A 23,844-nucleotide genomic window follows, 5' to 3' on the forward strand; every position below is an offset into this window, starting at 1 on the left:
CACGATGCTGTCACGGAGCCAGAAACATCCTCAACAGTCATGGGTAAAAGAGCAGAACTGCCAAGGGTGTGTGGTGGGTGCAAGAGGGACAGATTGCTTCAGTTCCTATCCTATGGGTGTTTCAGACAAGCCATTTATTATAATTACCCATGGATATTATTATCAAGTTCTCAAATGCAGTGGTTCTCAAGGCACTTCTTTTTTTTTCCACATAACTTGGGAGAAATCTCGTGCATTCAACCGGGATTGAATTCAAATGCGAAAATATTTGTTCTTATGGTTGCAACCGGAGGGAAAATAAGGCACAGATGGAAAGGTGAGGATAAAAAAATCACAGATGTATTAACATGTAGTTTATCATCAAAATAAATTGTAGTTGGCTCAGCCCTTTGGGTAAGGGGCTGCCATTAAACTTTCCCTATCTCCTCACTGAACACATTTGCACACAGAGATGTCCTTCAGAAATTCCCAGCCCAGTTCATTCTGCAGGTTCTGTGACCAGCAGATGAGTTTCTCTGACTGTGCTGTCTCAGTATAAAAGACATTAAGCTCATAAAGATAATTTTATTCTGTATCATTTGAAAGAAAAGTCTGAGACACCAAAACTTTCCAAAGTTTACAATGCCAAAGCATCTCGGAGTCGTTCTGAAAGAAGGCTTTGAATTGAAATCTGTGCTGATGTGAATTGTGATGGATGGACACAACGAGGGGCAGCAATAGTGCATTCTTGTTTTCTCAAGCGCTTCATCATTCACCAGCAGACAGTGTTAGCAAAATTCCCATGTGCAAGAAATCGGAGCAACAGAGCCTGTCCCGAGCGCCCGGAGGCTGCCTGCACGATAACCTCATTAGTGCACTGTTAGTCTGAGCTCAGACAGTCCTGTCCTCTCAAGAGTTTGCAAACTCCAGCCCAGAGCTGTGGTAGCCACAGCCTCTGGCCCAGAGCTGGCTTACAGCCACATGCTGAGGAGGATGGCACTGCTCCTTCAGGCTTGTTTGCTGCTATACCTGTAATAGCTGTAAGAAACTAATCCTGCCCTCTTCCCATCTGTGGAGAGCTGAAGGTGCAAGATCTGTTTCAAAGAGGATGGACTTGGCCCTGGCCTTTGCTGGAGAGGACCCAGCAAAGGGTGGCCAGATTGGCTGTTCTGGCTGGTAACACCATCTGGAACAGCCCAGCTGAAGCGTTGCCGCCGCTGCCTGCACAAAGCCTGAAGCCAACAGCTGGCAAACCAGTTTGGTTGGGTTTATTTCGAGTTTTGCCCATACATGGACTTGAGCCTTGCACAAACAGTATTTTTAGTTAAATAAGTCCTGAAAGATGATTACTATGCCAGACTTGTGTGTGTGATGGTGGAGGGGTTGTTCTCTAAGGAAATCCATCTTTGTCCAGGTAGAGGCAGCAAAGGGGTCATGGGAGTTCCTTCTCTGCTGAGCACAAGAGGAGATTATTGGGTATCAGTGAGTGGGACACTCATAACTGAGGGACAAAGTTCCTGAAACTGAAGATAGTAGAAGAACTCCAGAGGGAGGAAGGGACTGTTATGAGGCCATGTTCAGATTTTGAGTGGATGTTGCTGAAGTTCAAGGAGCTCGGGTGAGAGGGCAGGGGACTCTGTCCCAGCAGTGACCGAGACACTTGGGCTGGCGCTTGCGTGTCTCTGCTGAGCACTCTGACTTAGGGGCTGTCACCATCACATGCCTTGCCTGGATGCAAGCAGAGAGCAAGCTCTGCTCTCTTAGGGTGACCGTGAGATTTAGTGCAGCTGTGTTTCCAAAGGTTCCATATCAAACGGATTTAAATGTTACAAAAACAACCGGCTGCGTTATTTGCTCCCGTCCATTCCAGTGGAAGCAAGTTAGTGATAGGTTTAGCTCTGAGTAGCTACTTGATATGTGTACAGGAGCTAAGACATAATATTCCTCCTTTAATGGGTCTAATTGTACTGGAAATATTGAGAGTTAGGGTGTGAAATGAGTTTAAATTTGATAGGAAACAATTCAAGGAAATGGCAATGTAACTTGAATTGAGAGGCGATCGTTAACTAAAATAATTCGTTTCCTGACTTTTTCTAGGAAAATGTCTAGCATTCTCCAAAGAAAGATAACACATGTTGGACTGAATAAAACAAAACATGAAAGCAAAAGCCCACTTTGGCAGTAATTAGGGCTCGTGGTGCTGGGTGTGTTTCCCGTTGCTGAGTTTGTGTGTCAGGCTCTTCCAAGGGCTCCGTGAGCCAGCATTGCTTCCGCTGCCTTCTCTGCTCGGGTCACAAGGCAGCGTTTCTCACCAGGGCGCTGCTGTTTCCTCTTCCGACTGTAGTAGATTACAGATTATACTGGAACATGTCTGAGGAAAGGTCAGAAACGAGGGTGAAAGTCTTGGAACTGAAGCTGGGAAGCTTTCCATTCTCATCCGGGAAACTTTTTGTATTGAATAAAGAGCAAAGCAAAATAAACCACCACATCCATGACACTTCTGGTTTTCCTGCCGTTTTTTGCCTACCAGTTAGAGAGGATTTTATTTCCCTTGCATTATACAATTAGGGAATGTTTAGCTGAGGAATCCTCAGTGTTACACTAAACAGAAATAATGGCCAAACATGGTTAATTTTCCTGTAACTTGGCCTCCACATGATTGCATAGCCTGGAGTTACTGCATTTTTATTTACCAAATTATAGATGTTTATATGTAGTGTTAATGTCAGTAGACTTTGTGGTACCCTTTGAAATGGAGTCTGTTAAATACTGGAAGATATAAAAGCTAATCAAGTAGGGTTTGAATTTTAATGACACTGCCTTACTAAGCTTTTTGAATTGGAGTAATGGAAGAAAAATGGAAAAAATCAACATAGAAGCATTTTATTATAAGGCTGAGAGGTGCTTGATACCACTTTAGTTTTTCAAATCAAGTGTACAGAGAAGCTAAAATCCTTCTGATCATTACTTTCCTACCAGAAAAAAACAATGGTCTGGGACAAGTCCTCTTTGCTTTGCTCACTGACAGTTTGCACCAAAGAAAATCCTGCAGCACTTGGAGACATGTCATGGACATGCTGAAATTTAACAGCTAAAAGGGTTTAATTTCAGTTTGTTGACAAGTTGGTGTTTGCATCCCTTAGGTGTGAGGGTGTAGTTTTGGTTTTAAGCTTGGCTGTGATTTAGGAGTTCATTTCCATGCACAAATGGGACCTGTGGTACTGATAGATTCAAACTCATTTGAAATCAGATAAGAAGTGATTTGGTTGCATTAATTGTGGTGCTGTGCATGGACTGAAGAGCAGAGTAACAGGGCCTTCCTCCACATCATTCTTTCAGGATCCTATAAAGTCTTTTTGCCACACTGTGTTGCTGCTGAGTGCAGTCCTTGGGGCTGGGCAATGTCCCTGCCAAGCTGCATTTGGATGTCTAATTGTGTCATTTGTAGTGCCAAAAATCAGGGTGTTTGTCCTCTCTCCTCAGAGATGATCTCTGACAGCAGTGCCCTCAAGTGCTCTGCTCAAACACTGACCAATTTGAAATCTGGCCTGAATTCATCAAGGCTCTTAGTTGATCAGAAAAGGACACGTAACTGTATTAATTGCTTTCAGTTGTTTGATTGCTTTTTGAACAGTGTTAGAAGCTTGCAAGTCTTGAATGTTTTCCCCTTGATGTAGCTCCCCTTTCTTATCCAAAAATACAGATTGAAAGGCTTAAAAAAGTGTGATTTGATCAAATGTTTTGATCTGATATTCAGGCCTGCAGAGTAACTCAGAGATGTACCATTTGAGGTTTGTGGGGAGCTGAGGTGTCTCTGCCCGGGGCTGAGGAGGGGAGCGATGCTGTGGCAGCCCGAGCCTGTCCGGCCATACCTGGGAGAGCTGCTCCTGATGGCTTTTCCACAGATGTCCAGCTTTGTCAAAACCCACTAAATCTCGTGAAGTTTATTTTCCTTATAGCATCTGTATTTTATAATGGTGCTTTTAATTTGTTTTTCCTTTGTCTGTTGGGATTTCTTTTGTCCGGCACTCGCAGGCCTCCCTTTTTTCCTCGCTGGAAGTGAGTCTGTCAGTGATGGCCGCTCTGGGAATCCAGCTCGGCCCGGCCGCTCCCTCCCTCTGACAACAAAGCCCATTGTTGTTTTCTTTCTTCACTTTCATCCTCAGCTTAATCCATTTCTCCTTTGAGTGTCAGTGGAATAAAATGTCTGGAAAAGAGTGGCTCAGGTTTTGGGGGGTGAGATGCTGGTGGTTTCCAGACTCTCAGCAAACAGGTCCAAACCCAATGCATTGGGTTTTCCATGTCTCAGCAGGCAATATTTGCCCAATGTAAGGCTGCACTTGCAGATAAACTGGTCAGACTCCAGAGCTATGGCATCCTCAGCTTTTTGGAAGTCCCTGGTAAAATTAGTAAGACATTTACCAGCCTAGACTGGCTTGAATGTATCCCATTCACAGCTCTGATACGAAAATCTCCTCTATGGCAGCCCAAGGAAAGACAAATACTTGACCCCATCCCTTGCACGGGGTCCTGAGGGCTCAGGGTGATTTCCAGGGCAAAGTGCCTCCTTGCTTGGGATGCTCCAGTGGAAATGATCCTTGAGAGGACACCTTTGCCCTGGAATTGTGCTGGTGATGATTGATTGCAATAAAAGCATTCCTGGCCTAGTCTGTAGGATGAGATCTGTGTGTGTCAGTCTCCAGCCATTTACAGTTAAATGCACTGTCCACATGTTGGGAGGTAACTTGAGTTCAGCTTTCTGCTGGATGAAAAACACAGGATATTTCTACCAGACTTAAACTTTGGCTTATTTGTTGCTTGTCCTTTGACAGTGAATCAACAACGGCTTGAGCTGTAGAAATAATGTTGATGCTTGGCTGCATTCTTTGTGCTCTTTTGGCCTGATCTGACTGCCCTGTGCACACACAACTCCTGTTTGCTGCAGAAGCTTCCTACTTGGAAGGGCTGGAGAAATGAAAGGGTCATTTTTGGGATTCCTGGATGGGTACAGCAGCACAGCAGAAAATTAGGTGGTTTTCTTTAACCTTAATCATCCCCACCATCTTAATACTATTGTAGTCAGATTTACCAGAACAACTTCTCTGTCAAAAATAATTTCTCTCCTCTTTGTAGCATTCTAACTTTTAATTTTTGACTACTATCACTTTTAATTACAATTTTTGCAGTGAAGCAACTGACTGTTGCAGCAGAAAATGCAGGTTGGCAGGCAATGGTTACTGTGACATATGTTTGGTATTTACAGCTTTTCCATTTGTCACAGCAGAATTTTTTTATCATGTTTGTGCTGTGAAGTGCTGTGCGTTCTGAGGTCTGGTTTAGTTAATTTTTTATTGAGGTTTGTATACATCAGATTTAGCTATACTTCCAAATACATAGTTACAAATTAAATGCTTGACCTCCTGATGTTTTTTGGTTTCTTTCTCAAAGAAGAATCATGTCATATTTTAGTCCCTTTCAGAATATCTTTTACACATTTTCATTCTTTTTATTTACTACTTTTTTGGGGGGTTTATTATGTTTCCTTATATATGAGTTTCTAGAAGTTGTAAGATGTTGTTCCTACAATTAATAAAAACGTCTGAAGGGATGAGATAATCCTGCAGTGTTCTAAGTATCCTTCACTGCTCTGGGAGTCCTCAACTTGTATGGAAGCAAATCCTTGTGTAGGAAGGATGTCTGCAAATTCCTCATTTCTCTGCATGCAAATAATCCATGGAATCAGCTGAAGGCTTTGCATATGGAAAACCACTGAAGCTGGGAGCAGAGGGCACTGAGACATGAAATGTGCCTTGAGAGGGGAGAGGGGGCTGTTCCAGCCAGCCTGGGGATCAGTAGTTCAGAGTTAATCATCAGATTCTGAACAAGTAATAGAAAATAAATCACAGACATTTGGAGTCCCTCAGGAGGTACCTTTGGTGTTTGCTGTGCCCATGTGGATCCAGGGGAATATGGGACAGGGAGACACTTCCAGAGAGGCCTTGGCTGCAGGAACAGTGACTAATTAGACAATAATGCACAAAACTCTTCATATGCCCTTCTGAAAAAAACCAAAAATGCATTTTAAACTAATTTTAAAAAAATTAATTGCATCTTAGTCTTATTTAAAACTGAGCTGGGTTTTTTTTTCCTTTTCCTTTTTCTTTGTATTCCAAGTTGGTGCAGGAAAATTGCTATTAATGAAATCTGCTCCCTGGGAACTTCAATAGGCTTATTCTTCATTAAAGCCTTTCTATTTCTCTTAAAACGTATTGATGGATGCTCAGGCCAGATACTTATCACAAAATACACTTTGTAATTTCATCATTTCTGTTATTGTGCTTCTCTGAGATGCAGAGGTCTGGGGGCTTTGCAGAAAAACCCAAATAAAACCCCCAAGCTTCCAGCTATATAGTATTAAAAGAAGGGTGAAGGAAGCATTGAGTGTCTTTAGGATGATGAGACATTCATTAAGATTTTTCCGCCTTCCTTTTCCTATTTTCAATCCATCTGAAGTACCATTAAAGCTTTTCAGGCAGCTTCCTGTGAGAAACCCTTTGCTGTGCTGTTTTTCTTCCTTGAAAAAAGGTGGCTGCTCTTGAGGCAGATTGTATGGATTTGGCCTGGGATTTGTATAATATCTGTGTAGAATGCAGCGGTTGTTTAGGAACCTAATTCCCAATATGGTTCCCTTTTGATTAAGAACAAAGCCAGCGTTTCACAGCATTATAGGAGCACAGAAAAACAAGTTAATGATCTAAACCTTTTAATTCATGGTTGCTTGTCTATTTAAAGTACTTTTGATTCTGCTATAAACAGACTGGCCCCTTTTTTTGTTTAACTTCTTTCTTTGGTTTCTTCACATTTCTTTCTTTACTGTCCATGAAATTTGGAGCTAGTTTCCTTTTCCAACTGAAGAATGAAAGGTTGTGACTACAGAGTGATACAGCGAGTAAGAAAGCGTATCCAAACTGGGCATCCATCCAGCACAGACCTCTTTGAAATCAGCTAAATTTAGGGTTGTTGAGGGCTTTTTTTGTTATGTTTTCCCTTTCCTTTTTTTCAGTACCTGTGTTTCATTTTCGTCTTTTTGAATGAATATGAAATTTGTTACTTTTTTGATACTTTTTTGATTTTTACATCCAGTTTGGCGTGGCTTTATTTGCCATAGTTACTCGATATTTCCCTCCAGCCTTAGTTCTGCAGATGATTATTCTGGATGTCTTTATCCGTCGAGACAACAAAAGCGACCTTTTCAGGACTTCCAATTACCAACACTGTATGTGGTACTTTAGGAAAATAATTCCCTTCCAGCTACTCCTTCTTTTTTAAATAGAGAATTGGAATCCAGAGCTTGTCCTTCAAATCGAACTCGAAAACTTTTCGGTGAACAAAACTGCCAGGCAAGCAGCAGCAGCAGCAGGAATAATTTCCCGTGCCTGGAAAGGAATCCTTCCTTATCCTCATATGTAAAATTAGTAATTGCTTCTTCCTTTGTAATTTATTCTTTATCTGAAATGAAGATTCTTTTTTTAGATTTTTTTTTCTTTTATTACAGCAGCAGCTTGTTTGTGGTGGTTTTTTTTTGATTTTTTAAAATACTTTTTACCTTACTTCAGGCAGATTTAGAAATGATAAATGAAGAAAAAATTCCAATAATGTGTTTTATTGCATCTCTATCCCATCAAGGTAAATTGAACAGCCAAGACACTTACAATAACTTCACAAACAACAACCCTGGCAATCCTCGGCTCCTGCCTCTCCCAAGTCTGACTGTGGTGTTGCCTCTTGCTCAGATCAAGCAGCCAATGACATTAGGGACCATCACCAAACGCACAGGGTAAGTGGCACAAACCTTCCTCAGCCTTTATCATTCATGGGGAAATCAGTTGTGTTATTAGTGAGAATTAGTTTTATTCCATATTTTAAATTCAGTGTATGTAGTTTAATAGCAGCAGAAGAGGGGTGGGAGGAAGAGGAGACTGAAAACATCAGATAAATAAATACAACCTGAAAACAAACCTCTGTAAATTCAGGAATATTCATTTGGGTGGGTCAGAAGGCATTTTCACACCAGGAATTGGAATGAAACATAAGCAGAGCTGTGTTCAATCAGAATAAAATATGGCTTTACTTTTTTTCCCAAGTTTGTTTATTTTGATTTCCAACCTTTTCAAGCAGAAACGATTTTTGACCATCAGAACTAGAAAGACAGTAAGCCAGGTTCAGCAGAAAGGCAAAACTTAATCCTACTGTTTTCTTGACCTTATTTTTCCTCTGTTGCACTGTTCTGGACTGGGTGGATTTGCACTCCAGAGTCAGCTGCACTTTGGCACTTCTCATGTGCCATGATAAAACACTTCCAAGTATTTCTTGGGAAAAGCTTCTCTAAATATATATATTATAAGATTTTATGAGCTTGGTAAATCATAGCAATTTTAAATTAATTAATCCTGTCCAACAGCTGACATTTTTGTCTTGCTAAACTTTAAATATTCTTTGATTGTAATTAAAGCTACAGGGTGATGATTATATTTTTCCTCTCTCATTTTCTGGTTGTTTGAATTCCTGAATATTTTCCAGTTAAAAATCTGATTGATCTGTTCATTTTCCAAGGAAAAGGAATATTTTTAAGGATGTATATTTTTAAGGAAAGTAGACCCGAGCATGGCACATGGTTAGACAAAACAACTGCCAGTCCTACAGCTTCCTAACCTTTCCCTGCATTTTGGCAAACACAGGCACTGCCTCCCTGCCTTCAGTGCTCCTTGCTCAGACCCTGCTCATGGTGAATTTTCCCTCGTGTTTCACGAACCAGGAATTATTTCCAGGCGGGAGTTCACGGCCATTCCCTCTCTCCCCGTGCAGTTCCCATGTTTGTGCTGGAGCTCAGGGCACGCTGTAAATCCCCGTAGCTGGGTGCTGTGGGTGCTGTGGGTGGCAGTGCTGGCAGCCAGGAGCTGGGCTGTGCTCGTGTGCGTCCCTTCCTGTCTGCCCAGCCATCGCTGCCGGCCTTGCCGTGAAACGGGAATTTCACGGCGCTCGCTGGGCCAAACGTGAGCCACAGACACACAGCTGCCCCAAGCACAGGGAGGAATTCCTGAACTTCACAGAGAATTGGGAATGGAGCTTAAGAAACAGTGAAGAAACAGTTTGAGGGTCATGTTGAGGTTTAGCTTCCTCCACAGACACGTTTCAGTTGCTCATTTTTGCCTTTTTAGTTTTCTGCTCAGTTTAAGCTGAGTGAAAGAGATTTTGCTGCTTCTCAGGTGAATTTTGGAAGAATATCCAGGTGTGATCCTGGATGAGGATGGGAAGGGAGGTGGGAGCAGGGGGAGGTTGTCACAGGGTAGGAGGTCACAGTTCCTCAAAGAGGGGAAATACCAAAAACCTGACTTGAAGAATATGGCCAGTGAAGGACAGAAATAGAAATGTGGGCTCCCAGAACTAGAATAGACACTTAGAACCAGGTGGGACATGGCAGAGAAAGAAATTAAAAATTCACCTGAGGGCCTGCCAGGGGAGGTAGGTGATAGGAGCAGTGAGGAGAAGGATTTGGAAGAAAGCTCTTGGTTTACAGTTGTATTTAATGTGAAATTCTTTACAAAAGTTTCCTTAATGCTGTATTATACCAAGAAACCTTTGTAAAATTATTGCAATTGTAATAAGTCTGCAGTATTTTATTTAATGTTTTATTCTTAAAGATCGAAAACATATTTGGACTGTTCATATCTGTAGTTTTATGATGAATTATACTACTCACAAACTGTCTCTGTTCCATTTTATGTAATTTTTTAAACTAATTAAATTTAAAATGCTCAATGAGGCTTATGTAAGGGGGGAAAACAGCAGTCATGGGAAATACCCTGCTGTGTAAATAGAGTTTTCATGAATGAGGATCATCATTTTCAGCACGGCCCACGTAGCCTTGTAACGGTAAGCCGAGAGCTTCCTTCATTTGTTCTGCATCCAAAATATTTGATGAAAGTACACAAAATTAACATGAAAAGCTGTTATTTATAAAGCAGGGATTTAAGAGGAATGCCTAGGATCCAAGAAGCCTGGCATGCCTAAAATGACCAAATTGAGACAGCAGCCTTAACTTAAACCTCCAGGGGGCAAAGCGTGTGTTTAACATATTTAACATCTGCCCTCATATTTCTGCAAACACATAGCTCTGGAAGTCTGTGCAGTGTAAGATTTCGACAGGACAGGGACCATCTGCCTCGCTGGGAGAAGTGGAGGAGGCATGTATTACTGCAAATGGCAAAAGACAGATGTATTTACACCTCCATGGTCAGCACCTCTGAGCACTGCTCCGAGGAAACAAGGCTCTTCCTTGGGAGCAGCTGCTGAGCCTCCAGTGTGCAGCCATCAGAAAAGGAGCTGGGCTCCTCCAGTCAAAGATTCCTCTTCTCCCGTGCTTGTGACTATGAAAGAATTAAAAATTTAATCTGTTACAGTACATTCAAGCGAGGCTCAAATACCGGATGATGAGAGGGCTGCATTTGTCCGTTTTATTTCTCTTAGCATCAGCTGCTTTAATATTAAATCTTCATGAAGTCTTGTAGATTTTATTAACCAAAAAATCGAGTTGGGGTTTGTTCTGCCAGTATCCAAGACAGCAAAATATTTTGCAGGTACTGAAAGGACTGATCAGTGCTGTTAATACCGTGTGTCTGGAGCAGAGCTGCAAAGCATGTCATGTTGCTTGACAGGTGGAATGGCAGTAAATTTTTTAAAAGTGTTCCCTGTAGCCCTGTGGGAATGAAAGACGGAGTCTGGAATTGTGTCATGACCGTGCTGTTCATCACAGATGCTTTTGTTTCCCCCTGCAAAGATGCAGAGTTTGGAACATGTTCTGATCAGTCACTGCTCTGAATGCCAGTTCATTGTCAGCATGGAGTGTCTTGGAGCATCCCCTCTGCCTTCCATCCCTCCTTCCCTGCCCTCTGCTTCTTCCTCCTTGGCCTTTTCAAGTCTCCCACTGTAATTTCTGCACCTTCATCAAGCACTTCATTTTTGTCCCTCCATTTTGTCATCCCATTGACTGGCTTTCCTGGAGTCTGTGCTGTCAGCACATTCAGCCTTTCCCAGAGGGGCTCTAACACTAATGAGTAAGGAAGCTCCTGATGTTTTAAAGATTAGGGGGGGATGCAGGACAGCACAAGAGCTGGGTTTAATAAGTCTTTCTATATCCGTGCCTCAGTTTCCCTCTCAAAATTTTGATAGCAATGCTGAATTCCTTGTCAAGGCTGGTGAATGGGTTAATTCATTGCTCATTTACAAAGAGCTTATAGACTGGGAAGGGGGAGAGCTGTATGATCCATCTCATTGTCCATAGAGGGCAGTGACTCAGAACATTCTAGAATTCAGCTTTGTGCCCCACAGCAGCTCCAGAAGAGTTCCCTGGGTTTGTGGGATGAGTTGTAGTTAATTTCCAGAAGGGACATGGATGAGCTGTAATGGGAAGGAGGGAAAAAAAGATAAAATAATTGCCCCCAAAGAAAAACTGTTGTCAAAGTTGGCTCCTCTGCCAGCAGCATTTGTTTGAACTCCTCAAGGGACAGGGTCATTATATTTGTATCAAACTTCACTCCCCAGCTCATCCTGGCTGGAGTGAGCTGCAGGATGGAACCTGCATTAGCTGAGCCTGGTCAAAACACAGAAATCCTGTGTGCCTTGCAGGAAAAGGATAAACCTTGCTGTTTTCCAGCCAGGAGATTTAGATAGTGTATTTTAAAACATGAAACTCTATCCCTTCTTCACCCCATAGCTCATTCCACCCTCAGTGGGGAAGGGGGAAGCAGGTAAAGTGTCTGATGCAATTTTATGATTTTCATTTTCTGTGCACAGAAAGTCACTGATAAGTGACTGATATATCTTGGATTATATATATATATAAAGTCACTGATATATCTTGGATTTATTTTGTCTCAGGGAGCTTCATTTGTCCCAGAGTCAGCTGCTGCAGCAAACAAAAATAAGTGGTGCAAAATCACCACATTATGGTACAATTAATTAGGAAAAAATAACTGAAAAAGTAGAAGGAAAAAAAAATAAAGCTAAAGAGTTCAGCACAATTGTCTGAAGCCAGACATTCTCTTTCTGGCACATTTCTCAGACATATTTTATATCATTCTTAGTTTTTATAGTATATTTTAGTAGCAAAGTAACTGCTGTAATGATTTGTAATTGATACAAGATACAATTATTTGCACTGAAGTTTGTTCAGATGTCACTGTTTATGAGAGGATTCTCGATTTGGCATAATGAGGGCTAGAATAAATGGGTATTGCACAGCTTGTTAAAAGCTTAAATAGGTTTATTAAACATAACCACAAAAAAATCAAAGTATTTCATTTGTCAATTTGCTAAAACTCAGAACCAGGTAAGAAACTGCGAAAATTCTGTCAGAATTTGAATGGTAAATCATCCTCCTTGCATGATTTCCTTTGGAATTTCTGCCTGGCTCTGGGAAAGGGAACCTGGGTGAGTTTTGCCCTGGCACTGCTCTCTTGCTGTCACCGAGCGCAGCCATCTGGTGCTGTCTCTTCAAGGCTGGGTTATCCTGTAATTTGTGAATTCTCTCTCGCTCTCAATTAGCATTCCATCCATATTATGGGAGGGAAATAGGGGGAAACAATTGCTTATATAAATATCGTAGGGGAAAAAATGGTTGTCTTGAAAGAAATCAGGTCTTTTGAGCAGAAAGGTGGTGCTAAGTTGGGTTTCCTACACATAAAGCATTTTAATAAGTCTCTGCTGGAGTCTTTGGAAGTGTAATGACATTTTCTTCATGATACAAAATTTTCTATCCAAAACTGACTGAACAAAACCTTCAGTTGAAGCCCACCTGGGCCAGTTTGTAATTAAAATAAAGAGAAATTGTTAATTTGTACAGTCAGGTCAATATAGGAGTAGTGGAAGAAGAAAAAGCTTCTGAAACGTTTAATGGGCTCAGCTAAGTGTTATTTGCCTGAGGTTTGAAGACAGAGCAACTTAGAGAAGAAAAAGAAATAGTGTCCAAAACGTCCCTGATCATCATTTAGAAATGAAATTCTGAGCTCCCAGGCAGATCCCACCCCTCTCCAATGACTCTTCAGATTTACACTCGATACATTCTAGGTTTTAAATCATGTTGGCCTTGGGTTATGCAGGAGATTTAGCTTTCAATTAAATATTTAAGCAGTGCAATAGTGCTGGACTCATCTTCCAGACTGGCCTTTGACTCAGGGACTGGATGTGCTGACTTTATAGGAGATCATTCAGTTCAGACAATTTAGTTGGGTTTTACCACTGTTCAAAGATGATACATTAGGTCTAGAAGGGTGGTTGGTTCTGTCAAATGAGCTCTGTCCCCAAAAATGTGAACCAATTTATTAAATACAGAAAGTTAAAGGCCAGTCCCTTATATGGAGCTCAAAAATGATTTTTTTGGCCCATAGTACTAATTAAAAATAGGAGTTTTTTTCTGTAATATTCTGTTCTTTATTGGATGTTTGCATCTTTGCATGTTGAAGAATATTTGTCTTAGGTTTGTACCTTCACCTGAATGTTTTTTGAGAAGATCCCTTCATTCATTGATGTTGTGCTCATGTCAGATTTAGTTCACTGAATTCTTTTTTTATCAGGCTGGTATCCTTTTAATTGTGTTGGTCTATGGCTGAGTGCTTTACACATCCTTCAGTGCTGGACCCTTTCTGGTAATTCATTGCCTGGAAATATTTCACCTGTTTCAACTACCCAGAACTTACTGCTGAGTCAGAGGATGCAAAGAAAGCAGAACCATTGGCATTTACAAAATCAATTCTTTAGTGATTTTGTGGATGATGTTACATCCCAAATGAGACTCAGAAGAAGCCTTGAGCCTCTGAGTAGCTCTAAATTTGCCTCCTTTTCAGATTTTATGCAAATGTCACTATGGCAATGGCTTTTTAAATGGAGATATCCATTGAAAATTCCCTCAGATTAATATCAGGTTAAAAACTCTCCACTGTGCAAAATACTTGAGCAGGACATGAAATCAAATCATGGTGTAAATTGTTGGGTGGCCAAAAGCACTCAGCTCTAGATCTGGTGCCTGAGCATCAAATACATTTGAAGTGAGTTAGGGCTCTCTTTCCTGCATCTGTGCAAGCTTTTAAGGGGGGGAAGAAAAGTTGAATTCCATGGGGTGTTTCTGTCCTAGCAAGAGGCTGAGTAATTGTCCCTGAAAGGCTCTGCTTGCCCCTGTTGGTTTTATCTGAGCTCCTCTCAGTAGCTCTGTAAACCTGCCCCACTGTGCCCGGCCTGTTCCATGGCAAACCCCCAATGATGGATTTGGGGCTCATTCCCTTTTCCTGTCCTGACTGTAGTGTCTGCTGCAGCCCAGTGTTGGCAGCAGATTGGAGGGGCCCTGAGCTGGGCCTGAGCCCAGCTCTGACTCTGAGCCCAGCTCTGACTGAGCCCAGCTCTAGCTCTGAGCCCAGCTCTAGCTCTGAGCCCAGCTCTGACTGAGCCCAGCTCTCACTCTGAGCCCAGCTCTGACTGAGCCCAGCTCTGACTGAGCCCAGCTCTGACTCTAAGCCCAGCTCTGACTGAGCCCAGCTCTGACTCTAAGCCCAGCTCTGACTCTGAGCCCAGCTCTGACTGAGCCCAGCTCTGACTGAGCCCAGCTCTCACTCTGATCCCAGCTCTAGCTCTGAGCCCAGCTCTGACTGAGCCCAGCTCTGACTCTAAGCCCAGCTCTAGCTCTGAGCCCAGCTCTGACTCTAAGCCCAGCTCTGACTCTGAGCCCAGCTCTGACTCTAAGCCCAGCTCTGAGTGAGCCCAGCTTGCAGCGATGTCCCCGCGTGTCCCCGCATGCAGAGCCCTCCCAGCCCCAGGACTGTCCCTGGGCACTGCTGCTCCCCTGGCAGCTCCTCCTGGCCACAGCAAGGCTCTAACAATGATCTGTTCACTTTCTGCAGAAATCTCAGTAGCATGATATACCGTGTACTTGTTGGGAATTGAGTTCTCATCTAATTTCTGTGCATTTTTCCCCTTTCCGTGAAGACCTTACCTGTTTGGAGCAGGATGTTTTTCCATAAAAGCTCCTTGGTGAGTTCCCAGTTCAAACCCAGCATGCCTATACTCCATTTGCTGTCCTTGCTGAAAATAACTCTGTGCTTAGACTTTTTAATTTTGGATTAATTTTTTGGTTTCATTTGTTTTCCTGCATGGCTGATCCATAGGTTTCCACGCACATGATTTCACTTTTAAACTATGGATGCGTGTTCACCATCAAGCATTGCAAGGAATTGAATTCACTTTTTTTTTCTCCCTTCTTTTTACCTTTGGGAGTGCATTTAATTTTTAAGTAGCAGGGAAGTTGAAAAAATAAATTATTTCTAAGTGGGCAGAAATGATTGCAATGTCTTTCCAAACAAGCCTCTCTTTTTTTTTTCTATATTGCTTCCTTTATTATTGTAGCACTAAGTTGCTTACAGACAGAAAACATCGATGATGACCTCTGAAAAATAAGCCAGATTAGCAGTGAGTAGGCAGTAAAGTACTGCAGTGAGAGGTGAAGCAGTAAAATGGGTACTGGGAAAAAAAATAAAAGAAAAGCTGATTACTGTGGAGAAAAAAAAATCACAGAACTGTCTGGGGTGAAAGGAATCTTCCAAACCATCTCGTTCCAACATGGGAAATAGTTCTGTTAAAATTGGGATATTTGAAATTAAAGGGGGTTTCATTTTAATGTGAAAAAATGCAGCATGTTATAAGAATACAGACCAGAGAAAAAGCAAGTTTTTACAAGATTTTTGAGTTTGGTTCAATATTTGGGCAATGCTGCATCACCTCAATCACCACTTTATAACAGGATTGGCCTTAGATGCTGGAAGTTTTGGATAATAAGAATGGAAGAAGTAGGAACCTTAGAAAATTTTAAAACTTCCAGCAAGTTTCCTGGGGCTTGGGTTTTTGGGGTTTTTTTTGTGGGTTTGGGATTTTCTCTTTGTTTTTAATTTAGCTGAGGGTGTCTATTAACTATGCCCACCAGTACCTGTTAGAATATTTGTACCTGGCTCTCTAGAAGCTGGCACCACGTGCATCACCCTCAATGCTCTATCAGAATATTCTCTTCAGGAAAAGAACTTGTTAAGGGCTTTGTAGGACCCAGAATTCCCAGAAAAAGGCTGAGGAGGGATCTGTGCCAGGAGAAGCAAAGGGGTGGGAGGGGGAAAGGAAAATGGGAAGGAAAAAAGAAAGGAAAATGGGAAGGGAAGGGAAGGAAAATGGGAAGGAAAATGGGAAGGGAAGGGAAGGGAAGGGAAGGGAAGGGAAGGGAAGGGAAGGAAAGGAAAGGAAAGGAAAGGAAAGGAAAGGAAAGGAAAGGAAAGGAAAGGAAAGGAAAGGAAAGGAAAGGAAAGGAAAGGAAAGGAAAGGAAAGGAAAGGAAAGGAAAGGAAAGGAAAGGAAAGGAAAGGAAAGGAAAGGAAAGGAAAGGAAAGGAAAGGGGGAAAGGAAAGGAAAGGAAAAGGGGAAAGGAAAGGAAAAAGGAAAGGAAAGGAAAAAGGAAAGGAAAGGAAAGGAAAGGAAAGGAAAGGAAAGGAAAGGAAAGGAAAGGAAAGGAAAGGAAAGGAAAGGAAAGGAAAGGAAAGGAAAGGAAAGGAAAGGAAAGGAAAGGAAAGGAAAGGAAAGGAAAGGAAAGGAAAGGAAAGGGGGAAAGGAAAGGAAAGGAAAAGGGGAAAGGAAAGGAAAAAGGAAAGGAAAGGAAAAAGGAAAGGAAAAAGGAAATGAAAGGAAAAAGGAAAGGAAAGGAAAAAGAAAAGGGGAGAAAAAGGAAAAACTTTGCCTTATTCATGGAGAATTTCTAACTCCTGAATACCTCCCTAAGAACCATTTCTAAATGCAGTTTATGATGCACCAAAGGATTTTGGCTGCTGGTGATCTAAGAAGTGCAGGGGCTCTGGAAGAGGAGTTTTGGCAGTGGATTTCTGAGCCAAGGCTGTGTGGGTCACCCCTGCACGAAGCAGGAGACGTCAACCAGAAATGGTTTTAGATTGAAGTAAGATTAAAAGGCTGAGATTAAAGAGGGGAATATATGAAATAGGCTCCAAAATTGTTGCCTGTCTTTCACAAGACTCTTTTTGTGGTTTGTTTAATGCCAGTGCTAGCTCAAAAATATGGTTCTTGCTCGTCTACAGAGAAATTAGGATAAAAAACACACTTTGGGTGGGGGAAGAAATCATGTTGTTTCCATTAAGGTCTTAATGAGACCTAAAATTCTGTAAACAAAATGGATGTTGATTTGACAGCTAAGTGCCTGCTGAATAAAGGATCCTACCATTGCTTTTCGTGCTTTTTCCTGCTTTATTCATGATCTGACAACTGGAAACATCTTTGTTTTCATGTTTTAGGCACAATGATAAATGAATTAAAATTTCTAGACTTTGACACAGATTTTTTTTTGTAACTTTATGTGTAAATGCAAATTTCATGCAGTATTTTTCTCCTGATACTTTTGTTGTTGCTTATGTGGTCAAGATAAAACTTTTTCCATCAGCAGTCATGGATGTTTCCATTTCAGTGGGTTTAGTGTGGAATAAGTGCTTTTGTTTTTATGAATCTCATCTATTTGGAGCCTATTTGTTGGGAATATAAAATCAGAGCAATTTTCAATCTTTGCAGACTGGTACTATTTAAATAGTACTGGTATATACTGGTATATATACTGGTACTGTATAAATATTTGAATATATAAGGCAGCTCCTTCAAATCACATATATGCAATTTATTTATTGTTTTAAAGTCATGTCACTTGTTTGACAATAGATTTAAAGATACATTTAAGAGCCAGAATAATTTTGGGAGAACATAAAGCTCCATCATGAGCTATGCAGCCTCTGGTTTTCAAAATATTTTAAAAGTATTAATTCTTACCAGTTAAATAATAATATTTAATTAGTATGTAAACTAATTAAAATATTAGTAACTATTTAGTGGTTTTGCAAAGAGCTACCACAATGCATTTGCAGAGATTATGGCAGAGTTTGATGTGTTACAAAGCTGACAAGTGGGAGCTCTGAATGGTTTCAGTAGGTCTTAATCTGTTCTTACTGTGCTGGCAACATGAAAGAACTTGCATGCTGAGCTCAGCCTCTTCATTGCTGTTTAAGCTCTGACAAAGTGATGTCTTCATTTTCTTCTTCAGCTTCCTCTCATCTCCTTTTGTGCCATTCCAGTAGAAAATGTCGATGTCTACGTCTTGGTGCTTTTGCATTTTAGATAGAAATAATCCTCCAAAATTATGTTAGAACATTTAATAATAATAATAATACAGATTTCCCCAGCTACATTTTATTCCTGATTTCGGTTTCTGTACAGATCTAATTGGGGTAAAACTGCTGCTGTGTCTCACTGAGTCCCAGGTGTGGTTGCACACTGGAGTAGATGCAGAGAGGAAAAAGCCAACTGCCTTCTCATCCTCCTGATGGCTTACATGCAATGCTGTTATCCCAGCATTTGGGAGAAATGAGGAGTGGGATTATCATGGGGAATGGTTTGGCCCTGTGTGCTTCACTGTCTTGGTTCTAGCATTGACTCCCTCCCAAAAATCTGAATTTCTTGCTGCATCCCTTCTCAGGAAAGCTATGGTACAATCTTTTGGAAGTTACTGTATTATGAAGATTCTTTTAAAGTAACTGTTTTGTAAAAGTGAGGCCAAATGTGCCTAAATTTCAGCTCTTGGAATAATTTATGAAGTGCTGACAAGCCAAGAGCAAGGAAGGAGCAGGAGTTCATAGCAGAACCAAGTCATTCACCACCTACCTTCAACATTATTGTTTTGTTATCATTTATAAAGCTGAGAGGGTGTTTGTGTCTGCAGAATAACGAGGATTTATAGTTTCCAAGTTGTTAAAATATCACAATGACATGTAAAGATATTTTTCTAATGGCATTACTGTTACTGAAAATAACTGGGCTTTGGAGGTTTGCTGGAGGAATGCAATTTGTGCTGGAAAATATCGATGAAAATCAGGAATCGAGTCAAATGATGCTCAAATGAAAGATTCCTCAGCTACAAGAGACTTCAGAATAGACTTGTTGACATCTCAGCAGCATTTTCAGAAATCTGTGCAAACCAATAAGATGCAGGAATCTTTTTGGTTTGTTTGCTTGTCTTTGTTTGCTAGCAGGGCTGAGTGGAACCACAGCAGTAATCGTGTTTTACAAGGTCTGCTCTCCCTGCTACAAAACATCGTCCTCGAAGGGAAAAGCTCCTGGCACTGAAAGCAACACTTAAGTGCTTGCCTTGAAAGATGCACATCCTAAAGACAAGATGTAAATAGAACTGAGCTCAGACCATTTCCTCTAAGGCTGTTTAGAATTGTACTGGGGCAAGCACAGGTCTGGGGACTCAGAGTGTGGAGAGCTCTGGAAAAATGTGTTGGGTCCCAGTTCAGCTTCAGGGCTCGCAGGCAGTTCTGTCTCTGTAGAACTTTGCTACAGTTTGTAGCTCAGAATAGCAGTTGATTCCAATTTTTTTTTTTCTATTTGAAATTACTTCGTTAACTTTGAAAAATCATTTTAATTGTCTCAGAATTTGTTCAGTAAAAATTGAGAATATTAAGAATATTACGACAGTAGAGAAAGATCCATTTGTCCAGAGGAAGTGAATATGGCAGAGTCACACCTGTGCTCCTGGTTTGCTCTGTAGTGATTGAGGGATGACACTGTCCTGAATTCTGTATTAAACACAACCATTTATTAATTGAAGTAAGCAAGAAGACTCTAATTCACTGATACATTCATATTTTCATTTCTGAAGGAAAATTAGTATGTGAATAGTTGAAAAGTGAGAGCTAAAATAATTCTCAATATACAATTAGGTTAAAAATGCTCTTTCTGTGATAGATGATTATTTCAAAGTGAAAGAAATCCATTCTGATTTTTTTTTCCTGAGTAGCTAATAAAAACTTATCAGTTAACACAATCACAACTTAAATATTCTAATATAGAAACCTGATGTGCCACTGCAATCAAGGGGATACATTTATAGTCAGGACCTTTCCAGAACACAGATTTCTGACCCAGTCATCTGTAGCTGTAGGTTTAACAGTTGGATATTAAGTGCTTTGTGGTGGTTCAATACCAGAGTTACTGACTATAAATTCCAACTGCTCTTTTGGGACATTCCAGCTTCTCCCACATGCACAAGAGTTCCAGCTCTGATCCAAGCCCATGTGACCATAGGCTTGCTATGTATATGATCTGTTAGTATGAATTAAATATCAATATAACCATACAGTGTTTTAATTGATTTCTGCTGCTTAAAAATATTCTTCTAGTACTGAATTCCATGCACACACTTCTCAGAATTGGAGATTGTTATGTAAAAACCAGGTTAATGGGATGGTCTGATCACAGGCTGAAGTTGTGTGGTAGAAGAAAAATGGAAAGGAGGGATGGGTAGGAAGAGAAGGGAGCAGTGAAATAGAGTAGAGAGAAAAATATAAAATAATTCAATTAAAAGGACTAGAACAAGGGGAACATGAAGAAAGAAAAATCCTGTGTGGGTTTGTCAAACAGCTTTTCTCTTAAGGAAAGGGTAAAATCCTGATTTAATGAATTGAGGCATGGACAATGCTCTGCCCATAGTTTTGAGTTCCTGCAGCACAGAAACCTGTGAGGAGAAACACCTCAGAATGTCTCAGTAACCATCCTCACCCCCTGGCTCTGCTCCTTGCACATCGTGGCTCAGGGCACAGTGCCCCAGGCTGCTTTTCCATGTAGAATTCCTGGTATGTTCTAACCAACAGTGGCTCCTCAGTGTGTGCATCCTTCCCTGCTCCTGTGCCCTCTGCATGTCCTTCCCTGCCACCTGTGCCACTCACATCCCCTGGCTGTTCCTCACTTCCTTTGGAAAAACAAGGACATTTTGACACGTGGAATGGCTGGCCCAGAATCTGCATTTTCATTCCCAAAGGATTTAGGATTTCTTTGTATTTGTTTCAGAAGTTGTTTCTACTTAATGCAAATGTTCAGTATTGGGTCTTTTAAACAATTCAGTTCTCCATTATGAGCCAGTGCTGTTCTTCAAGTGAATGAGTTCAGTATTCCAGGGGAATTTGGGAAACACTGAGCATCTGTAAACCCTGCTCAGCCTTATGGGAACTGCAGATATTCCCCTTTTCTGAAGTAATATCTTAAAATTGTTGCTAAGCAAGGGACATCTTCATTTTTTGAGAATTAATTGATATAATTTTATTTTGTTCTTTCTTTAAAGCAAATCCAAACCAGCCCCACAGATTTCACCCAGTAAGTCTGTGGGAGGGGAGTTTTGTGTCGCTGCAGTCTTTGGAGCTTCAAGGTCATGGTTTGCAAACAATTCTGGTCTCAAACGAGAAAAAGGTTGGTACCTCACAGAATTAGGACTTGCATTTAAACTTAAATTCTTATTTTGTGACAGGTTCCAAGCCATTTTTGGATTTTGTTCCTTAAACTCAGGGGCAATTGAGAATTTTAGGAACATTCTTAGGGGTGCTTTTTGTAAAAATGTACAAGAAATTTTAATCAGTGAAATGAATAATTGAAATTTTAATTAGTGAAATGAATAATTGATATTTTATTATGATACAATGGCAGAAACCCAACTTTGATAGGTCAGTCCAAAGGTGTGAAGTGGCACTGAAAAAATTGTGAGATAAGGATGAAAGACCTTTGCTAAAGCAAATGTACAAGGTAGTTTGGAAATGTGTAATCACCTGAACACACCTTGGTGAGAAACTTCTCTTGGATGACATATTTATACAATTGTGTGAAAATTGTGTGTTTTGTACAATTTTCACTTTGTCTTTCCAGCCCTTTTGCTACTTTCAATTCACCTTTTTAGCTGCAAGCAAGAAACTTAAAAGAACACAGAGAGCCTGCTATTTCTGCAAAAGCTTTTTCTGTTGCTGCTGTGCTGTTTCAATAAGATTTCCTCTCTTTCTGCCCCAGACCAGTCCAAGCAGTTTGTGGTGGAGTCCCTGTACATCATCAGCTGCTACGGGAGCCTGGTGGAGCACGTGCTGGAGCCGCGGCCGCTCAGCACCGCGCCCAAGATCAGCGACGACACCCCCCTGGAGATGGGCACCTGCCCCAGGGCCAGCTGGACTTTGGTCAGGTACCTCACTCCTGGGCCTTCTCCTGCCTGCCATCCTTGGGATTTTGCTTTTTGAATGAGTTTTTTGCTGAAGGAGGGAGATTCAAGCCTTGCTCTCCATACAGTTCTGTCACTGTTCATGTGCCTCAAGGGGAACTGAGCTTCTAAATCCTTCTCTACACGTGGAGCTAGGCATGAGCATGTCTGTGAATCAATAGAGATTCTTATTAATTGGTGATTTTAAATGATCAGGTTGTAATTTTCTTTTTGTATAAGGACTAGGAACGATTATTTTGGTAGTGTTGAAGTACAGAATTCTGCTGTGAGACATGAGCAAGGTTCCCATGATGAAGCATTGTGAGTTTTCCTGTGAGCAGCTGAAGGTACCATTTCTAAAGACAGTAGAAGAAATTATTCCTGACATGTGGAAGAAAGTAAAGAAGAATTGATGAGAAAGTGTTGTCAGTGCTTTTGACGTTTTAAAATATTTTTCTATCGATTTTTCTTGGCTCCTACATTCCTTAGTGCTGCTTATGGCTGGACTGGAGTGATCAATACTTGATTTACCAAGCTATTTAGGAATGGCCCACCCTAATTAAAATTACAACACAGACTTCGGGACCATTATTGTTGAAATGAGTAGGTTGTAATGGAATTGAAAATTCTAATTGGATCAATAATCCATAACTTTACACAGCTTTATTTTCACAGTAAGTGCTCAATGACTTCACAGGATGGAAGCAGTGGTAGTTAACAGAACAAAAAAGTTCCCCAGTTTCTCTTGTGTGTTTATATAACGTCAGCATGACATACAATGGTCCTAAACATATTTACCAACTTAATCTAAACCTCCTTCCTGGGTTTTTGAATGCAATCCCTGCTGCAGTCAACAACCAAGTATTGTCTTTGCCTCACAATCTGCACAATTTGGCCCTGCTGCTCCACTGCCTGTGGTGGATTGCAGTGTTTGAACAAGCTAATTTAAATAATTACAAACATTTTGTGAGCTTGTATAGATAATTGCATGTGATGACAGAAACACTGATTTACATTCTCTGTATTAGCTGAAATATTAATAGTCTTGTGTTTTACCTCAGAACTCCTCAGTGGAATGAGCTCCAACCACCATTTAATGCAAACCATCCACTGCTCCTGGCTGCAGATGCTGTGCAGTACTACCAGTATCTTCTGGCTGGCTGTGAGTAGCTGACAACTTCTTGTCTTGTCTCATGTGCACGTTTTGAGCAGAGAGTGATTTTCCAAGTTCATTTTTCAGCCAATTTCAGTGGATGTTCAACCCTACAGTAGGGCTGTGTGTAACTCTGTTAGTAAAAGGAGGGAGCAGTGAATGTAGTGTTGGGATTTTTACCATGAATCAGAACTGTGAGGCTGTGAGAGTCACCCACCAGATCCCATGAAATGCTCAGGGTTTCCTCACCTCATTCCTTCTCATGCTTTTGGCCATTTCCTCCTGTGAGTTCCATACCCAGTAATGAGTGCATCTGCATTTCCCTGTCCCTGGGAGCTCCTGGGTGCTGGGCTCCTTCCAGCCCCAGTCTCAGCTGCCTCCCTCAGGAGCCTTGGCACTGCTGCCAGGGCTGCTTGGCCTGGGTCTTGCCCAGCCACATCATTCCCAGAGAGCCAATATTTCATGGCATGGCCCGTTCAGAAACATTCATACACCCATAGCTCTCTATATATGATATATCTATATTGTATCAATACACAAACCCACACATTTTTATCATGGTTATG

At 41.2% G+C, this 23,844-nt stretch overlaps 1 protein-coding gene across 13 annotated transcripts in view; it reads left to right on the forward strand.

Annotated features, from left to right (window-relative positions):
- BCAS3 (BCAS3 microtubule associated cell migration factor) overlaps positions 1–23,844 on the forward strand; it is a 301,404-nt gene that overhangs the window by 86,212 nt on the left and 191,348 nt on the right. For 11 of the 13 annotated variants that reach the window (XR_013184844.1, XM_077188620.1, XM_054647217.2 and 8 more), the window contains exons 16-20: positions 7,666–7,816; positions 15,013–15,057; positions 21,232–21,356; positions 21,945–22,110; positions 23,187–23,287. Coding sequence is in view for 12 of the 13 variants with exons in the window: in XM_077188620.1 (XP_077044735.1) it covers positions 7,666–7,816; positions 15,013–15,057; positions 21,232–21,356; positions 21,945–22,110; positions 23,187–23,287 (588 nt within the window). In the remaining variant the exon portion in view is untranslated. The remainder of the gene's footprint in view (positions 1–7,665; positions 7,817–15,012; positions 15,058–21,231; positions 21,357–21,944; positions 22,111–23,186; positions 23,288–23,844) is intronic. The other 2 variants (XM_054647218.2, XM_054647220.2) reach the window with 1 other exon arrangement.

Source organism: Agelaius phoeniceus, chromosome 20 (assembly GCF_051311805.1).
Source record: "Agelaius phoeniceus isolate bAgePho1 chromosome 20, bAgePho1.hap1, whole genome shotgun sequence".
In the NCBI taxonomy this organism is placed as follows: domain Eukaryota; kingdom Metazoa; phylum Chordata; class Aves; order Passeriformes; family Icteridae; genus Agelaius; species Agelaius phoeniceus.